This window comes from Trachurus japonicus, chromosome 6 (genome assembly GCF_045865225.1).
Source record: "Trachurus japonicus isolate A0001 chromosome 6, Traja_1.0".
NCBI lineage: Eukaryota > Metazoa > Chordata > Actinopteri > Carangiformes > Carangidae > Trachurus > Trachurus japonicus.
Window position 1 is genome coordinate 8,643,401 of NC_140912.1, and position 21,581 is coordinate 8,664,981.

A 21,581-nucleotide genomic window follows, 5' to 3' on the forward strand; every position below is an offset into this window, starting at 1 on the left:
TCCTCATGACCTTGTATTTAGACAAAGTGCATACTTTTACTGTGTATGGAAAAAACCTCTCCGTATAAAGCACCGATGTTCCTCGCATAGATCATAACTAACTAGACAGTGCGTTTCCTGCAGACTGAAGAGATGATGATTGTCAAACAGAGGCTGACACCCCCTCCCTGACACCTTTCTGATGCCAGAGTTGTCCCGGCTGCAGAGAGGAGACAATATGCAGGATTTTAAATTTCACTCCCTCTTTTTTTCCACAGTCTTTACACCAACTAATTGCATAATTTCTGAAAGCAACACAAAGATGCCTTTGAAGAGCAGCTGTATAAAAGTGTGCACCGGTTTTATACGATTCATCACCCCTCACCCTCCCCATATGACGGCAGCCTTTTTGCCGTGCCCTCCGGTGTGGACGCTCAGGGCAGTGTTATTTTCACCACAGTCGGTTAGCAAATTGGGTCATTACTTCGAGACAACTGAAGGCAAATAAAAAGCTGCAGTCACAGCTGCCTTTATGAATGCGTCTCTACTGTGAAGTCTCATCTCCCTGCGGCAAAGACCTAGTAGAATTAAAGTACAGTTTGACCTCTTTGCCCCAACAAAAACAGTCTGTTCCATCATAGCGACTATTTCTCCAGTGATATTAGCATGCCGTGTTGGGAGTAGTATTACTGATCTTCCTCGTGGAGGACAGGTCATGAGGTCTAGCCATAGGTTGCCAACAGCTTTCTATTTTCACCTTGTGAAAGGGACACGGTCGTCAGAGCCTGCCTGGTGATCAAATAGCAAACATGAAATGGTACTAAATGAAATGGTGGCACTAAGTCAAGCCACATGAGTTTGGTGAGAGAAGCCAGGAGGGGGATAATCAGCGCTGGCAGTGGAGCTGGAGCTGCGGCAAGTGCACATGTTTCAACTGTGTGCGGACGGGAAAAGGAAAGCATGTCAGTGTTTCTTCTGCTCCCGTCTCTCACTGTTAGCACTTGTAAACACCTATAAATCCTAACCACCCTCTCACCGACTTTTCCATGACACCATTAAATGTTTCCATGATGCTTTTCACCCAGCGCTTCCCTCTCTTTTTTCCTCCCTTTGTCTCCCTCATTCACACCCTCTATTATTCCATTAAATGTCTATCTCTCTGGACTATTCACGGCTTGTTGATTTGTTGCATAATTTGGTAGTAGCATAAATTTCCCAGATGCCCATGTGACTCCTATTCAGGGGGAAACACAGCAGCAAAGTAGATGTTTCCTGAGAGGTGGTGCAAGGCGGCTGAGGAATGTGCGAATTCCTCGTTGGATATGGAGCGGAGAGAGAGAGAGAGAGAGAGAGAGAGAGAGACTGAGGGAGGGTAGAGTGGTAAAACAAGGGTGTAAGGAGAGGTAGATGAGGGAAGACAGGGAAGGGGAGGAAATACTGAAAGGAATGGGAAGGAAAAGGCATTAAGACACTCAGTAAGTGAGAAGGAGAGAGGGACAAATCAATCAAGATGAAGAGACTATCGCCTGAAGGAAAGAAAAAGTGGGTCAGTCAGGCAATCTGAGGAAAGGAAATAATTGAGAGGTAAAAAAGGCAGGAAAGTGTGTTCTCTCTGAACATTCAGTTGACGCAAATTAGGGATTAATGGGCTAAACTGAGGGAGCCCTGCTCTGACAATGGCCAGACGACTATACCACTGGAGATATTTTAAACCTGTGAAATGACAGTGTGGAACCAACCCCCACCTGGTCATGTCACTATATAATTAATGACCTAAAGAGATATTTCCATTCAATGACACCAAGGCCCTCTTCACCTAGGACAGTGGAACCTTCGGAGCCATTGCTGGACGACTGGTACTCGGGGACATCCAGGGAGCTGAGGGCGTCGTTGTCGATGGACTGGGAGATGTCGTGGAGCTCCTCCATCCCGCCCATGAAGTCGTCATCGGCGCACAGGGGGCTGTCCAGCAACGGGTCCTCCAGGGGAGAAGGGGGATGGTAGTGGCTCTCCATGTCGACCATCGCGGTGGAGGAGCAGGCTGCCGGCACTCTCACTCATCAGACTGGAGACAGAGAGAAAGAGGGAGGGGTTGGGGAGGCAAAAACACAGAGGTCAAAGAGGTGATATGGAAACGCAGGCAGGCAGACTGAGGTAGACAAGATAATAATCCATTTCTAAGGTCACCTCTGTCTTAGATTCTAGAGTCGACTACACCAGCAGCTCTATGAGGCAGCGCTCAGACTCAGCAGTGCTTGGTGCTAAAGGCTAATATCAGTAATATAATACCCATCATGTTTTCCATCTTTGTTTAGCTTAAAGGGATATTTCAACATTTTGGCAGATTTGCCTATTGCCTTAACCTCTATAGTCTTAGGTTCATCCCCTTTAATTGTCGGTGCAAGCTGTTTTTAGATCGGTGGGGCAGAGACGCGAGCTCTGCACGGCGTGCAGTATTTCCGCCTTTCCCCTCATCAAACTCATCAAATACACAATCCAACAACTCCAAAACGCTCTCATGGACAAGTTGTGACCTGCACATTCACCATGCTATGAAATAATAATGTAACATTACGAGATGGAGTTGTTTTCGATACGTTATTTCATAGCGTGGCGAATGTACAGGTCACAACTTGTGTTGTTGGATTGTGTATTTAGTTTGATGAGGGAAACGTGGAAATACCATGATGAGCAACTCACGTCTCTGCCCCGCCGATCTAAAAACAGCTTGCACAGACAATTAGAGTTAATGAACCTACTTCTAAGACTATAAGAAATTATGGCAATAGGTGAATTTGCCAAAATGTTGAAATATCCTTGATTTTGGGCTGAAACTTATTTAATCATCAACCATATTTCATGGTACTTTAAAACCTTGAACTGATATAAACTGGCCAAACATTTCTTCAAAATTCCTTTCTTCCTTTGACCCAAATGCAACATTTGAATCCAATGTGTTCTAATTGTGGTTTTAGTTTTAAGTGTAATCAGCACTGTTTTGTCTTCTGTGTTGGTGAGCCAAACAACTGGACAATAAAGGTTTATTCTATTCTATTCTATTCATCCTGAGGCTGGAGAGAAATCTGTAAAAGAAAACATCATGGAAATTCATCTTAAAGCTGTTTAGACATTCACTGAAAGATTACAGATGTCAACCTCGTGGTGGTAGGATTCATCAGCTGGGGACCATTCATGTCTGTATCACATCTTTTCAATTACATATTGAGATGTTTCCGCTTTGACCAAAGGAGGGGTGGACCGGCCAACACCGCCCTCCACTGATAACTGACAACATCAATGCCGCGCGAGTAATAGAGCTTTATCTGTCAGTGCACACGATTAAACACAACACTGCCTCATGCATTTGGGCCTAATTAGCGGCGCTGATGCAACACGTGGGCCTTCCACACAAACAGGTGCCGCACGCCGCTATAGTGGGGTCATCGGTGGGCAACGGAGGAGTGAAGGACACGGGGTATCTTATGACACAACATACTCCACTCCCCTGAGCTATTCACTCCAAATACAGTAACCTTATCCTCACAGGCCTCTTAGTGCGGCAGAAAGGGAAAGACAGAGGACAGAGAGACAGAGAGCGAGGCCCAGAGACATGTGGAGGAATGAATATAGGTCAATGGGCTGACAGAGGCTGCGCCGCGATAGGAAGGCTGGAGAGGAGACAGGGCAGACTTGGCTTGTACAGTAGATGGGTGAGATTTTGCTGAATTGCACATAGGAGTGGGGGGGAACTGGGAGGGGCTACGAGCTACACATGAAAGTGCATAAAGAAGTGAGTTTGCCTTCTTGGCTTAGCTTAAGACCGGACCTTATATCACACATGCAAACTTCATACGTCCGCGTGTAAACTGGGTCAATCTTCCGTAAGCCTTTTCCATCGGGCCCCACTAAGAATATCAAAGGCTATTGGGGTGGGGTGATGGGGTGAGTGGGGGGTTGGTAGCTATATGGCTATAAGATAGCAGCTGTTGGTTGTTCACAGCCTTTACACGTCTTTGGTTTAACCTTAACTCACAGCACACTGCGTTAGGTACAGTAGACTATTTTAGAAGAGAGGCTGACTGCGTGCTCCGAAGGTTTCTGCCCTCAGTGCTCCCTGTGAGTTTATTTAAAGCGTCTGATGACAGAAATTAATGGTATTCCACTGAAGCAGCTACGCAATGTACATCATTTGCATATGGTTTTGCCTTGAGTGCAGGTGGCAGATAAAATAGATAACAGTGATTCTTTGTGTTATGTAACTGTTAACAATAAGTATTGTAAACGGTGACATTTGACCTACTATTGTGCTAAATGCATGAACGTAAATTATTGAGGGTTCCAGCCATTGGGTTAAATTTTCAGGTTTACTATGGGATCAAGATGCAAAAAAAAAACAACAAAAAAACAAAAGAAAAGGTCACAGTGCGATAAATTCAATCTTATTTGTAAGATTCACATCCCTGAGAGCCAGAACTAACCCTGAGAAAGCCCACGTTCAAAAACACCACCCTATGAGAAGAGAAGCCTGGCACATGAGCAGGCCGTTTCACTGTGCTACTCGCCCTACAATACACTTGTAATTCTGAATGAGAGCAGTGTTAGCTCTGCTAGGATAAAGCAAACCTGTTTAGCATTCAGCCCCCAACTCCTGACCCTCAGATGTGTCTTTAGAGGACATCCTGTTTCATCCACTCACTTCACTCAGCGCTGTCTCATTATTATACCACCTCCAGGCAAAAGAAAAAATAAAGAAGCTTTCTAGGCAACTGCTTGACTAACATCCGTTCTGTCTATTCAGGTAATGCTTGCCCGGCTGAGTTATTATCTGTTGGAAAGATGAGATTTTGTGCTTGTGACAGAGTCATGAACTTAAAGGGATGGTTCAACTTTTTTTGTTTGTTTTAGGAGTAGGTTCGTTACCTTTAATTGTCGGTGCAAGCTATTTTTAGAATGGCAGAGCACAGCCGTGAGCTGCTCAGAGCTACGCTATGGAGGCTAATGGAATTTCTTGGTTTCCCTTGTCAAACTGAGTGAGAATGAATGAGATAATGACTATGATTATGAGATAATAACAGAATGTTACGAGACAGAGTTGTTTTCGAGGTAAATTCATGCAAAACTGCTGATGAGTTTTGCACCGACAATTAAAGGTAACAAACCTACTCCTAAAACTATAGGGATTATGGCAGGGCTAATTTGCCAAAATGTTGAACTATCCCTTTCCATTTTCCGTTAAAAATGTATTTTACATTTTTGCAGGCACAGTCCAGATATGGATCAGTCTGAAGTGGAGTGCATGGTGCATCAATGCTTTGTGTCAACACATGGCACACATGACTTTCTATTTAAATAAGATACATGTCACAGGCCCTTTTCTGAACTCATGACCCCACTACCAGCAACTGCGAGGTGGTGGACCAAGCTAACCTCATGTTGCCACCAACACACAACATGAGAATATAAACACACTGAGCAGCTTAGCAGCAGACTTCAGAGGACGAGAGAGGATTGAGACAGAAACACTAGAAGGTGGAGAGAGACATTACAGAGTCATTATCAGAAATGTGTGAGACAGAGAGAGAGCAAGCGAGGCAGAGAGAGAAAGACAACAGCGGTTCCTACGGTAACGGCAAACCTTTGTCCCGATAGGTCAAGACCTCGCTTATGCTCACTCAACCAAGCCTTGTGGACGGCGCTCCACACACTGAGTGGAGGATGAGCAAGGTCATATGTGTTTGTGTGCATGTTAGCGGTTGGGGTTAGGGTCCACAGGAGGAGAGTGGGGGTTACACTGACAAAAGACCCCTAACCAAGAACCGCTGGGGTCGCCATGACGATGTCAGGGCAATGCTGACACACGGGCTCACACTTTGAAATTTGTGTCGGAGAGGGAGGGTGGCATGTGTGAAGACAGCCATACTAGGCTACCTACAACCACTGGAATTCAATCTCTCATTGGAATCAATAAATCCCATTATGGTGTAGAAATAGGTTAAAATGTATGTTAGCAGGTCCGTAGCGGTGATAACGGAGCCGGATGTGGAGCGGAGCATAAATAATCCATACAGTCTGAGGGATTTCTGCGCCGCATGGTCACCCAGCCCCCCACATTATGCTCATCCATTGCCGTCAAGACCCACATTAAACAGACAGGCCATGAAGCTGCTACTAAGCTCTAGCTGAGGCAGATAAACATGCTCTCGATGTGACCTGGTCATGTGGACTGGCCCTGCCCCCCCAACCCCACAACAGCAAGCAACACAGAGTAGACTGAAGTTAGTTTACATCCGATCCTCAAGAGAACAATTAACCTGTAGTGCTAAGTGGATAGTCTCTTTAGTGACATCCATCACTCATGGGGCGTAGTACTACTTGTGTTATCAGATCCCACGGCATATGCAGTATACATCCACACAGATGGGTATAGTGGATGCAGCTCAGGGGCAACCAGTAAAGCTTTACGCTTTCCAAATCCAACAAGGATAAAAACTACAGACAGCAAACAGTGTTATGACAAGACAATAGAGATAAAGCTGGAAGCAGACCAAGACATTAGCATTTGTCACCTGAAATAGAGGAATGAAATAGAACTGAGAGCACAGAAGTAGAGGAGAACATTTGGCAACAAAGATAGAAAAGAGATACATTGCTCATCTTTGTCTGCTGTGTAATAATAAAACCAGTGTTTTTAAGTATAGGAAATAAATATTGTTAATAAAATATAAAAACCCACAAACAACCAAAACACTCCCACCCTACCTTCCTCATCCAAAAACTCAAAGTCAGCTCCCTGACAACATGAAATGCAGCTCAATCCAAGAGTATGTGTGATGATTGAGTGTGTTTGTGAGGGAGAGCAGACCACAGGTTAATGTTTAATCCACCCGTCCTGTGGTCTGAGTGCTGACAAGCCTGTAAGAAGCAGGGCCCAGAGGCCATAATGGTGGTCTTAGAGAAGGGATATGGGCTGATGGGGCTGTCCTGCCTGCTCTGCCCCGTTCCATTTGTTTGAAGAGTTCACTTGATGAGCTGAGCCTGGACCGTGCCCGCAGTGTAAACACTCGAGTGAACCCTTATCACTCGTGGGCTGATACGCTGGCCGGCGCCCTCTTATCGTTATGGAGATTGTCCAAAGTACAGGCCGCTGGGAGTGATTGGCATTGGACTTCAGCTGTAGTCTGAGACAGATGAGCTATATGATACTGTAGCTAACAGTTCAATCACCCTGTTATCAGGTCACTTAACTTAATATGCTGGGGGTCAGTGACAGTTAAGTGTACAGCATGCAGCAAATTTTGGCTGCTATTTTTAGCTCCCAAGGTCCGTACCTCTGTCTGAGCAAACACCAGCTCCCCAACTCATTTAACTGTGTCAATTTGGTGGCATACAAATTCAAAGGCATACAATGACATTTAAGATGGTTTATTCATAAATTTCCAAAAACTTTACTTGTTTTGAATGATTTTTATAGAATTTGAAACACCATCATCGGCTTATTCAACTCCCACTGCTGCGCTGTGTTGAGAAATACATTTTAAAATAAGTTACATAAAGCTCTTGTGGACTTTGACCTCTGCATTGACAGCGTGTTCAGTGTCAAAATAATAATTAAATGCCCACACGGGCTCACAAGACAAGAGCGCGTACAGTACAGTCTGACCATAAAACACTGCAGGATGCAGGAGGTGCAATGTGACAGTGTATCACGTTACCTCAGGAGGCCCACCGTGACCTGACCCCCCGTACTCCACACGGGCCGCTACGAGCGTGGCATTACGTGGCAGAAAGTGTCGGCGCGTGTGATGGGGAGTCAAAACAACATGAAAAAAATTGTGATGATGTCATCCATGTGAGGAAAAACTTTGCGAAGCGGTCATGTGATTGTCAGTTTGGGGAAAACATGTCTCAAACGTGTCTTAAATCTCAAATCTTCCTCTGTAACTGTGTAATCTAATATCTTAAATATTCTACCTCAGGTTTGAGTGAGTTAAAGTTTTTTAATTACATGCCTTTGGATTTTTCTAAAATATAGTATGACTTGACCAGATGACATCATCTATCATAGGTTTCTTTGTAGAAATGTTGCAAGGCATGAGCTAGCCTACGTTTGTTGTTTACTCAACTGATGATTTGATTTTATATTATTAGTTCCTGATGATCTGTTCAACACGTGTTCTTTGTTTGGAACATAACAAAGGAATGGAGAGATAGTGGACTGGAGTAAGCGGTAATGATATACTCCTACTAACAGCCTAACAGTGTTTTTCTGCCTTGGTCATGAAACAGCTGCTGTCTAACCTTGACCCTCCGTACAGCCACAGCTTAACCAGCTTCCCCAGTGTGTCAGATGTATCCACAGCTGAACCCGCGGCAGGCTCGACCCTCTCTGCCTCCAGCTGCTGAAATCTCCAAAAAGCTAACGACACTGTCCTTAAGCAACACCTCCGTTCTGAGGCCAAGCGCCGGCCGCCTGGACACCACTTAGTACTTATTTCCTAATCAGTCACAAAGATCAAGCAGACCAACCATTACAAAACCTCTCTACAGTTCATCCAAACTGTACATTTCACTTTGGACAAACTGCCAAAATCTTTTCCAGCTGGGTTTATCACTTGACAGATGTAGGGCTGGGGTAACAAGATAGCTGGAGGCACTTGCATATAGTAAAGTTCAGCAACAAACACTATAAAGTGTCGTTATGAGTTTCCTCTTATTAGCTGTACAGTCACCTGGGCTAAGGCTTTGGTTTATTGTGTTTATTAAAATTATGATTTGTGAATCATTTCAAATTTACATAATCACGTGGTGATTTACAGAAACAGTGCTGAATGGCAAAACTGCACAAAAACTACGAAGAGCCTACGGTATTTTGCATTTTAAAGGGGAACTATGCAAGTACGGTCGCTTTTCAGCTGTTTTGCTAATCCTCCTCCTGGCCATGTGCATTTTGTTTTCAACAAAGCCAGCGAGAAAGCCATACATGGAGCGGTGGGTAACATTATAGATCATATCCGATGTTACGACGTGTATATTTGTTCAGTCTTAATCTGTCGTAAACAAAAGATTGCAGATTACGGGATGTGTTTGTGTCGTGGTGCCACTTACAAGGTTGGTTTTCAGCCAAAGAGACACTAGGTGGAAGGCAGAGAGCCTCCATTCTCCCTGTAACAAGTTGCAAGTCATTTATTTAACCATCACAACTACTCTGAAGCTGTTTAATTGAGGTAAAAAATCCTGCATAGTTCCTCTTTAAGGTCAATATGAAATGCAACTTGTGGACATGACCAGTCTCTATTATGAATCTACAGTGATTTCCAAGAGAGAAAATCAACAATCTTATGCTCAGACATTTCAAACACTGCACAGGTTTTCTCTCCAGTGAAGCAGCACCATGAACACTGACCGTCATCATTGTCATTCCCCAAGAATAAAAATACTGCATGTGTGATCAGCACAATGTACATATCATGGCCAGAGCCAGAGAGAAGGGAATGTTCAAGTGAGTCTGCACCAGCTGCTCCGTCCCCTGAGGCTCTGCCAAGATACAATACCTTCATCCCCTGGTAACACTGGGACACAAGGACGACAGACAATGCTCTCCGTCTGTGAGCTTTGACCGACCACCTTGAGCTCCATGCTGTCAAGAAATATCAAACATTTTGCATGCTCTGACTTGATTTAGGAGGACAGTGCATGTGCTGCAACATTACAGGAGGTAGGTTTAAAGAGTATGTTTATCGTGCAAAAGCCACTACAGGAGAAATCCTATAATCTGGTTTACAAGTAAAAAAAATATTGATTTGATCAGAGGAAAACTGGTCAACAACAATTATGAGGAACTTGATAGATCAATAGAGGTATCTATCTAACAAAAACAGCAGAATTTGGGTTGTTGGGCTGCTGCAATATGTCATTTTACTGCAAAAATGGCTGATCACAAGAATAATTTAATCAACAATGAAAAAACTGGCTGCATCTCCATTCTCCACAATATCAAACCGTCAGAAAAGGCCACCTTCAATGTTCCCTCAAGCTGCCTTCATCTTACCCAGAACAATCTTTGCACTGAGGCACACTGAAGAATTTTCCCAAACCGTTCGGAGAGAGTTTTATGCATTACTGAAAAACAATAGAGTGAAGAGTGCCAGAGTGCAGAAATCACCAAAAAACTGAGATGAGAACAACATGAGGCTGGGAGCGTTTCTCCTTCCCTCTGACAGCTGTGTGTATCTCGTTTCATTTTCCAGCATGACACTGGAATTGTGAGTTCCCCCTTCCTGGCTGCCAAACCAGCCTACGTGTTTGCGGGGAGGCATGCAGCACACAGGCCTGGTGACAGAACAACACTAATTTGCTACTGAAGTAGGATCTCTGAGTACGACAAGACCTAAATGTTCTCCTGCATGGCTTCCTACAAGCTGCAAATAACAGCATCATTTAATTTGATCTATTTCACCTTCAAACACTTTTCTTCAGTGATATAACAAAATTATATAGCCCTAAATACAGGATTTTATTATATTATATCATTTGATACAATGCTCCTAATTAAACAACCGGCCTGCAGTAGTCATATCAATACAGTTTGCTAAAAACTAAAAGAGTCAGTTTAACCTGAGCAGAAATAGCAGCCTTCATCCAAAACAATCTTTGTCCCACCTTGACCCTTAGCATGGTCATCTGACATATTAATAAGCCCTGTCAGTTTCCATGCTGGTGTCAAAGACCTCTGTTTCACCAACTCAGGCTAAAAGGACATTGTATGAATACTTTAAAGTCTTTGCTCATTTGTTGTACCGCTAAAGTGAAGGTCTGGAAGTAATGGAATTAAAATAGAGCGGTAGACTGGGGATAGGTGAGAGAGGAGGATTTCTACAGGATGTGGCTCATGTGGATGAGGATCAGGCACCATTGCCTGAATTTCAAGCTGACAAAAAGAGTAAGTCTCCCAACTGAGGGTAGATCTTAAACAAACAGGATGTTGAAGAGACACTCACACAAGCAGACCAGAAACACAGGACTGAGAGAGACAAAAGAGGTTTCAAGAGACATTCCTTCAAGAGACCAGTCAAATCCTCCTGTCAAGTCCTGTCATGGTTTGAACATACAAATTCAGCTTATATACCATATCCCACCCCGATCATCACCACAGACAATCTCCTGTCCAGAGCTGCTTACTGTAAGTCTGGCTGGGGCGCCCCAATCCTATTCATCCCTGGAGGACTTTACCATAAGAAAGGCTCAACAGGGAATAGACCTGGCTCAGATGAAGGTCAAACCTGCCTGACAGAGGACACAAGTTGCAAAACAAACAGACCATGGAAGTGTCTACAAACAACAGGAGCGGCCGTTGTTCTGCTTACGACCACGTTTGGACTGAAAATAGCACAGCTTGAAAAAAAAAAAATCTACGTTGGTGTGGGTGTGTTACTACAGGTGCCAGTGAGACGTTGAAATTTGATCCAGCAAGTCCAGTTTAAATAACACAGCGATGATCCTGAAGGCTTATCAGACATCAAAACATTGGTCAGCTGATTATAACATGAGAAGGGATTTTACAACTATAGAGTGTTATCATGTCAGCCATCATTTTATTGTCCGTTTTTGATGAGTGGGAGGAAATCACGGAGCTGTTTCAGTTGCCACATCATCCACAAACATGTCTAGATGTGTGTTGTTGAAAAGTTGAACTTTTAGCCCTCTGAGGACCCTCGTGCTGCTAACTCATTGGCCTCAGATAAGAAAATAAGGAGACTGTGGTGTATGAGTGCTATTTTTGGCCTGAACGCAGCCTCAAGGCATCAAACAAAATACTTGCTGGGCCCAGAAACAGTTTCTCAAACAGCTCCCTCTGCAACTTACACATGTTGATTTTTTTTGGTTTTATTTTGCCATTTCTCCTGTGTTCAGATGAATCCAACACCATGAGTGTCTTTGAGTAGAGACGGCCTGAAAGGTGTCACCATGATTTACATTTGAATGATGATCACATTTTGCCTGATTGTACTGTATTCAGGCAGACTCCTCAGTCCACCATCTAAAACAGTTATAAAAATGTCTGTTCTTAAAGGCGAACTATGCAAATCTGGTTGCTTTTCCACTGTTTTGCTAACCCTCCTCCTGGCCATGTGCATTTGTTTTTAATGAAGCCAGCGAGAAAGAAATCCATGGAGCGGTGGATAACGTTTTTTTTAAAAATCATATACGATGTGTACATGTGTGTAGTCTTATCTGTCATAACCCTAACCATCACAATTCATCCAAAGCTGTTAAATAAGGGTAAAAGTGTATCATAGTTAAGATAACAATATTGCATAGTTCCTTCCACCTATAGGAGCTTGTTTCTCTGTGTTTGCTCTCACAGGTCAGAGATGCCAGAGGAGCCCTCAAATCTGCAGAGATGATTTAAAGACAGTGGAAGGGTTCACCAAGGACAACAAGCATGGAATGGGTGGAGCAGCCCTCTGGAATGACATTTCCTCCAATTTAATGTTTACACAGGACATATTCTGGTTAGATCTATGAACATGAAGTGTTTTAGTAATTCTGTCCAAACTGTGGTCAGTCTGTGGTGAAATAGGTCACTGGAACTGAAGGTTTTTTGTAGCTGAACATATTTCAGTACACCTCTTTAGAGACAGATGATAAACCCCTGAGACTGTTGAGCTGGGAAGACAGAACCAGAAAGTCCTGTTTGAGAAGCAGAAAGGAGAAAACTCAACCTCCCTCTGTTGTTGTGTCTTTTTTATGTGGTACATTTTGGATTCTGTATTTACACGTAATTATAGGGGGTTGGATTACAAGTTCACAGATCGTAAATAAAACAGATGGTAATGATCAACCGAGGCTATGAATCAATCTGCTCAAACCTGAGCGATAATAAATTTGTTTTTGTTTTTCAACACCACCCTCCTGTTCTCTTCCCTTTGCTCCTTCCCAACCTTCCATCTCCCACCCACCATGGACCTTGTGGACACTATTGTATCATTTTTTATCATATTTTTTTCAGTATAGTATAATCCTTGTTTTCCAATGTGATTTTTTTTCTGTTTTTGCTTGGTGCATGCTGGCAGCCTATAGTCGCCTATGCATACGGAGTCAACGTGCAAGATTCTTTGTTTATGTACATAATGAACACATTTCTGTGTCTAAGTGCCTGTCTGTCCTGGGTGTGAATGCAAGCCGATTAAAAGTCTCAGGTTCCAGGGTACGAAACTGTCAGAGTGCAGCAGCAGAAACTAGGTATGGTAAAAAAACAAAAACAACAGCAGCGTAACCTCCCTTCAGGCTGACTTAAAGAACCATTTGTCTCAGCAGTGGCGGAACTCTGACAGTTTGTGTCTGAAGACATTTTTCTTGCACTGTGCATGAGAGATAAGACTATCTCGACTGCTTTACGTTCCTCTGATTACAATAGCTGGAAGGTGAATTACAGGCAGTGATAAGGACTGAAAGAACATATAAAACACGGCCACTCCTGCAAACAGACTTAAGATCCTCAGGCTTCTGAGTGAGATCTTCATGGAATAAAGAAAACACAGGTGGAATTTATCATGGGAAAAAACAGTGTTCAGTAAACCACAAGAACAGCTTGGACATTTACTTTGCAGCATTTCTGAAATAACTGGGATGCATGAGACACTACTTTACTACCACTCCCACCTGGTACTCACCACTAAGAAAGTAAAAAAAAACAACAACCACATAGTTAATCAGGATTTGGTGTACCAATTTTTATCTCTTGAAATATAAGCCTATGGAGCATTTTATTGTTCTTCCTTCAGAAATATTCACTGTGATATTTTCAATGGGCTCCAGACCGTCAACACAAAGAAAAGGTCAAACGATCCTATGTGCTTTTAATGGACTTTTTAGTGACACTCACCACTGTGATGCAGAAGTAAGAATGGTTCTGACTGCAGAAGCTCAATCCCAAGGCAAATGTTACATCAATGTGGAGTCTCTCTGCTTTTAGTGTTAGCAAATACAGGTAAAAGCCTGGTACACATGCAGGACTGAGCTGAACCTCAGTGATTTAGCAGAGTGGAGCATCTGTCGTCAGTTCAGTCTCACTTTTAGGGGGGATGTGTCAGTGGGGAGCAGCTTCCCAATCACAACCGACAATCCTCTAAGCCTCCTCTAAACACAAACAAACCTTCATCACCGCGGCATCCAGTCCGCCCCAATATCAACTTACGATTAATGCAACAAAGGAAAATAAAACATGAGGTGTTAAGTGCATTAACTGCGGAAGCCCTTCCAACTTCCATGACCCCCACTGAAGGCATTTTAATCTAAAACAAATATGCAAGGGTAGACAAGTGAACCCACACACACAAACACACACACACAGAGATCCTTCTACCTGTGGGAGAGGAAAAGCTGCCTTCCATCACTGTTGAAGGGGACGGGACGTGAACAAGATTTGGGTCAAATTTCACTTTCACAGAGACAGAGCTAGTTTAGAAATCACGCTTGCAATCTTGTCATCTGTCAAAAACAAAACCAGTGCTGCTCACAGTGCTTCAGCGTAAATCATAGCAAATAAATGAATAATCATAATGTTCCACTCTTGTGTGGAGCTGTGACTCTGCCTGGCAGTCATGTGAAAGCTCTGCATGTTCCCAAGGAGGGGCAGAGAGGCAGTCGCTGAGGCACAGGGAGGGAGAGTTAGGTCAGAGCACCTGCAGCTACATGTTAACAACTGCTTCGCCTGCTTAGTGCTGCAAAAAGAAAAGCACTGGACACAGATCATAAGCTACAATAAAAGTCTGTGGTTTCTAGGCAACATTTCAAGGCCTTAGCTTCCAATCACAACTTCCCTGTAGCACACACACTCACTCACATACACACAGTATTTACACTGAAGAGACCACAGGCAGGTGTTATGCACGTGCTTCTAGAAAATAGAGCACCATATTTGGACCAGATTAAAAGAATTATCAACACATTTTTGACCTGCATGCTGATTAATCAGCACTGACCCTTTAACATCACTGCATCAGATACAGAGAACAGAGCCCTGAGAGCAATCAGCGGCTCATAATATCTAATTGAGGAATTAACAAGCCAATGCATAGCCTAATGAATAGCTTGCATGGGAGGGAGATGTTGCCTACTGATGAGCCACTTTAGCTGCGCAGGCGTGCAGACTCAAAATCATATCAGCCTCCCCCCACTATACAATAACAATGGTGTTCCAGTCCTTCAAGAATGCATTCATGTGCCTCAGTTGCCTATAGACAATCGTGTGCAGATTTGGCGCTGCAGAGCGGACTCACTGTCTCCAGCCACCACCAGAGCCCCACAACACAAATTCCCTCACAGACAGACTCTGGGTTGCAGCTGCTGCCGCCGCCGCTACAGGAGGCTGCACTTCTTTAATAATAGGCCAAATGAAGACAATCTACCTTGCAATAAACAGCCCAGTTCGAAGCCGCCATATCCTCGGAAAAACCACGCAGGGGGATGAGAAGCGCTCGTTTGCAAGATCGAGAGAAGCAGCGAGGAGGAGGAGGAGGGGGGCGGGAGAAAAAAAAAATAGTCCCCGGCCCCGACCCGCGTCCTTGTTTGTTTCCTCACAGCGCTGCCGCTGTCAAAAAATCCCCCACCACGTCCATACAAAGCGGAGCCGTGAGATCACACCCGCAGGAAGTGACCTCATGACTGACAGCTGGCAGGGAGAAGGCGCACACCCCCCTGACACACCTATAGTTTCGGCGAATAGAAGCAGAGCAGCAGTTTCTCTTGAGAAAGAACGCCCCCTAACACGGTGACAGCTGAGAGCAGCGCAGAGAGAGTCCTGCTGCCAGCGGTCTCCGTCCAAACTCACACCGATTCCACTCAGCAGGGAAAAGAACGGCTTAAATACAAGGTTGAAGTACAAGAACGGAGTGTGTGTGAGATGATCCGATACGATGATGTTGAACTGAATGAACACATGCTGGCAAAATTTGCATACCCCCAGAGCTGTCCTCAAATGACCCTCCATGGGTCATCCAAGTGCCTGCTTCCCTTGTGCTCCCAATTCAATTCAATTCAATTCAATTCAGGAGAGCTTTACTGGCTTACATTGCTGATCACAGCATTTTGCCAAAGCATAAGGATAACATGCAAATTATACGACATGGCTTAATGAAGCAGTCATTTCATAATCACAATATGTTTTACTGGCTGTAGAGGGAATTTCTGTACAGCTACAGATAAGACAACAAAGATAAACAAATATAAATGACTGATGATTTATGACTATTAAGAAAAAGTCAAGTATGCAGAGATCGGAGTGGCGGAAGACACATTTGTTTCATTTAAAAGTAACAGCAGCACCCTAACTGTCACAGTAAAACATCATTGCAAGTGAAAGACTTGCATTCAGAATTTTACCAAAATATATCAACAAAATGCATGGAAAAGAAACCTAAAGTAAGCCTTATGTGATAATGCATGCACCCTGTCAGTGTTGGGTTTTTGCAATTACATGTAGAACATGTTGTAAAATCAAACAAATGCACCAGAGGAAAACGTGCTATCTTTTGCTCTGGATAAAGTAGAATAAAATGGAAGTACTTTAGGCGAGACACTACAGGCAAAAACACAATTTTTTCATGCACTGATTCATTTGGGGATTTTGGGCTATTTTCCTTCCTTAACATGTATTCTTTCAGAAAAGTTGAAAGAAATGGTAGAAAATCCACACTAAGGTGTTTATTTTACTTCATTTTGTCTCTTCTGTCAGATTTCTCCTATAAATTCACCAAAAGTTAGCATGCTACTGTGACATACTGTCCTTGTCATGTCAGGTATCATTGTAAAGCTCTCTCTCTCCTGAACAATTATATAGGCTGCATGAATTGTCATTTCCTCCGTATCTGCAACCAATCCTAAAAGTATGATTTACATGAATAATCTATAGAATTTTATAGTACAAGTAAAGGCCTTTCTCAAAATGAGTCTTTCCTCTGACTCTGAACCCAAAATCTCCACTTCAGCAGCACTTACAGACACCAATCCTTCCAGTTTTATAACTGTCTATATTCTGAAGGTTTTTACAGAGGGGATTGTGTGTAAAAACTTCTGGCTCTAAAATGTTAACAAAATAAAACAAGAATTTTAAAAGCTGTATCCATTGTTCAGATTTCAGTTCTGGAAATGTATGCAAATTAGTGCATATTTCATTAGATATTTGCCTCATTTACATATACATAAAATTTGACAAAACTTGTAATACAAAAAATATTTGTCTTAATGTAAGTGATAAACTTGGGAAGTTTCATGGTGATATCTGTTAGTTTTTATTTTTTACCCTATTCACCTGTAGTGTCCCCCCTTTAGTGAAAGTACCAGCAATGACAGAGTATTGAGTTAATGTACTGTATTAGTTCTGCACAACAGACAGTGCTACAAGTCAAATTGTTACTGTGAACATCCTTTAAAGATAAATACTGAAAAATTAGCAGTTCCTCCATTTGAACAACTGCAGCACAATGAATGAAGTGGCTATGATTTCCACAAAGGAGTCCATGGACTGTCCATATATTTTGGTACAAGGCATGAAAACGTCTCTGTCTGTATCTGTGCACTGGTAATTTCAGGTTTCTACACCACATGTGTATCAGAATCAGGACGGAGATCAAAACTAGTGCCGATGTCACAAACTCACCATCAGTGAGCAAAAGTGAAACTCAAACATCCAAATCAGGCAATGACCAAAGCATAGTGGGGCTGTAGGTGGCATTTGCATATTTTGTTTGTATACTGTCATGTCAATAGACCTGAAGTCTGGAACCCTTTTTGTTGATCTGATCCAGATGCTCTAGCAGCATGAGATGTAGTTTATGAGACCTTGACCAGTGCCTGCTCCTTCTAGCTGTGAATAAGAAAATGATGTGCTTATCAGCAGGATCGCATGGCAGCTGGAGAAAGACCCTGTTCCACACAGACACGAGGCCAAGTTGTGAAGGTTTCCAGTCAAACTGTTGCAATAAACTGCCTTATTAATGAAACGGCTCCGTTTTCCCGGCTCATGCCAGATGCTGAGTGTGCAGCCCTGTGTGTGTGTGTGTGCCGATTGCATCTCTCTGCTCTCTCGTTTCCCCATCCTGTTCCTCATCACTTTCTGTCCATGTCTTTGGCAAAGCAATGTGGGCGTCGCTCTGAACTGTCCTGGGACTACAGTGGATCCCTCCCGACCTCCGTGTACACTCAGCACTTACATGCATGGTGGTGGAAGAAGTATTCAGATCCTTTACATGACTATAAGTGGAAATCCCACAATACATAAATCATTCATTTGAAATTGCACCAATGGCTGCCTCATCATGTAAGCATGCAAGTTAATGTAGCTGGTCGAGGTGAAGCTGATTTTGCTGTTGGATTTTAATCTGCAACAAGGAAACTTACATTGTGCATATTGCATAAGCTGTCATCTGTTTTGCACCTAAACCTTTTCCTGTAAAGTAACCATTAACTCTAGCTTTCATAAACTCCAAGTCCAAAGTACATTATCGTTCTCTGAGCTGTTGTAAGCTAGTTGTAAAAATGAACCACAAGTAAAGCACAACAGATTTCAGCTGTCCACTCACACAAGACACACAAACACACACTGCAGGAGGGTCGATTCCCCTCACATGTACTTCAGAGAGAGAATCAAAATGCCTATTCAGCAATTTTGGCATGTTAATGTTAGATCAGATTCTGGAGGAACCAACTGGAGAATGTGGATTCAAGGCCCATTTAGTACAAGACAAGTCAAGTTCTCTGTTGTTTTCATCAACTCTTCATGCAAGAAGAGATTCTATGTGTAAAATCCCACTGACTGGTTCAAATATTCCAGTTGCATGTATTGTAAACTATAATTTATAAGCCAAATTAAACTACAGTTGCTGGTTAAGATGAGCTGAGACAGCTCCAGGTTTAGGCCCAGCTCTTATATTAATATAGTGCCATAAAAAGTACAATGTTTGCTAATGAAATACAGAGGAACCAAAATATACAGAGTAGCCGACAGAGAGACGTCCAGTAAAGAGCAGAACAAAGACAGTACAAGAGTCACTGCAGTAGCCGTAGCCACTGAGACAGATCTTTGAGGGCCAGAAACACAGTTCAGCTCTACATTAAATATTAAATCAGTCAATGCAAAATCCTGCAGTAACAGGCAACACTCAAACGCACGCCCACAGTCAGCTCCACTGCACTGAGCTTCGCCACAGCTGCCGGCAATTTCTCCATTGGAGGAGGACATGGAGAAACATTAGGCTCAGAAGATACGGCTCGTTGCAACATGACTTATGAGACCAGACAGAAACGGAGTCCGCAGTAATGAACTACGGTCAAGACTTTCTGTCTGGACAGCAGCTGGTTTCCCAATTGCACTCAGAATGCTTTCCACATCTAGATGATATTCTGACAGCCGCCTCATTCAATTACAACATGTTTGTCCCTGAAATGAACCAAGTTGTAGTAAAACAGCCCACGGAGAAACATAAACCTTGATGGAGTAATTTATGGTGATTTATTAGAGTAACAGATTAGGGGAAGCCCCTCTACTCCATGCTTAACATCACCAAATTGTATGTTCTATTCGATTAAATGCAAGTTAATGAAATCCAATGAACCAGAGTGTAAATATGGTGCATGTAACTCTGTTGTTTGGCCAGAATGAGTCAGATAAAACTTGATTGACTTAGATTTTTTTTTTTTTTGACACAGACTTTTCTCTACTTGACCTTCATGTTTCCAATCACATGCTAAATTGTAACTTTACATATAACAAATCTGTGGAACTTGATTGCGTTTTTTTGATGGGGCTTTTTACATTGACCCACTGAGCCACAGGAAGTGGGTCAACTGGGAGGTTGAACAGCAGACAGAACTCTGCTGCCACCTGCTGCTGAGAAACTGCAGATGACGGTTTTGTCACTAATGTCTTCTCTTAAGGCATTCATTCAAGAGAGGAAGACTGCTGACCACTATGAGCACTGAAATTCATTACCTACAATGAAGTAAATGTTTCAATCAGTGCTGAATGTAACTTGCCATATCAAGTCATATTTTTACATGTGGATGAAAATCACAAATGCTCCCGACTGCTTAACAGCGCCCTCTATCTGTAGACTCTTGATTTGAATTAATTTTTTTTTGAAGAATAAATACAGTACATGGTGATAATTTGAATAGATAAACAAACTTAAATTACTTGCTGTACTTTTTTTTTGATAGCAATTATTGCTTAAAGGGATAGTTTAACACGCAAATTGGCCCATTGCCATAATCCCTATAGTCTTAGCTCATGACTCTGCTCCGCCGTTCTAAAAATAGATTGCAGAGGCAATTAAAGGTAACAAACCTACTCCAAAAACTATCCCTTTAATCAAATCAATGCCAGGAACTCAAATATAAGAATTTACTAGCTTCTCCATCTTACATTAGTACATTTAAGATGTGTTTACTGTGTATACTGCTGGTTGTGAGAGGAGTTCACACGATTAATTACTAAACAATAATGTAAATAATAATTTGGTGCAGATCAACAAGATAGACAGATATAACGATATAAGTCAAATTTGGAGGGAAAAAATTATGACAACAGTTTAGGCATTCTATATGTGAGGAAGTATAAAGTATCCACTAGGTGGCACTTTTGCCACATTAAAAACAGAATGGCAGTTATGCTGGTGATCAGTTATATTAAAAGAGTTTGTTTCTATGTGCAGAAAATCTAAATATAAGGATATGGAATAAATATCATTGCTATAGAAACAAGCCTTTTCTTTCCCCTGCCCTATATTTCCTACAGAATGGCACATTTTCTAATCAGCGTGGCACAGATTAACACTGAATCTATTTCCATGCAGGCTTAGTGCTTCTTCATTTCAGTGAATGCACTCTGCTCAGTGATTTATTTGAGAGGCCTGCCCACATCAAGCCCTCAATCCTATCCACTTACATTCGATCAATAATATTATTCCATTTATACAGCTATGACATCATACGGAGGCTTAGAAAAGCTTTACTGTGAGTGCTATTCTTTTCAAATTCCTGGCAAGTTTGGATAAAACAACAGTGTATTATTGAACTCTGACTGATATGTATCAGAGCGAGCCTCTAAAGCTTTTCATTATTCCGTATTGCGAGGGGAAAAGAACACCCCTGGGTGGACGTCAAAGCTTTTTGCAATGTCTTTTTGGAGAAGCAGTGAGGCAGGAGACGAAGGCTGGAGGATGGCCTTTTAGAGATGTAACCCCAGAGACAGGATTCACACAGATTCATTGTCTCATCAGGCTTAATATTCAGCTCACTTTGCACTATCACCGAGGCCAAGGCTCAAATCAGTTCAATATGGTGGGCGACAGAGGACAGCTAACACAGTGAGTGCAGCCCACATACAAATACTCACACAGGACACGGTGCAGTGGTCGATTCCTCTCCCCCCACACTGCAGCGTGTCTGTCACATAATCATTCTCACTGTGTCAGAAACATTTGGCAGATATGTAACTTGTTGAGCATGCCATTACTGATATGTGTGAAACTATAACATGCAAAGCAGGTGAGCATGTGCAGCTGGCTTCTTCGTGCATCTGTGCACACATATTTTTTAGAAAA

The 21,581-nt window shown here is 42.7% G+C and overlaps 1 protein-coding gene across 3 annotated transcripts in view; it reads right to left on the minus strand.

The window, feature by feature from the left end:
- Window positions 1–15,611, minus strand: part of pparab (peroxisome proliferator-activated receptor alpha b) — a 30,707-nt gene extending 15,096 nt beyond the window's left edge. The window contains exons 1-2 of one of the 3 annotated variants that reach the window (XM_085778579.1): window positions 15,390–15,611; window positions 1,796–2,044 (exon numbers count right to left, since the gene is read on the minus strand). In XM_085778579.1, coding sequence (XP_085634705.1) covers window positions 1,796–2,003 — 208 coding nt within the window. In that variant the 5' untranslated portion in view covers window positions 2,004–2,044; window positions 15,390–15,611. Of the gene's footprint in view, window positions 1–1,795; window positions 2,045–6,738; window positions 6,961–14,344; window positions 14,391–15,389 lie in introns of those variants that run through there. The other 2 variants (XM_085778581.1, XM_085778580.1) reach the window with 2 other exon arrangements.
- Window positions 15,612–21,581: the final 5,970 nt, after the last annotated feature.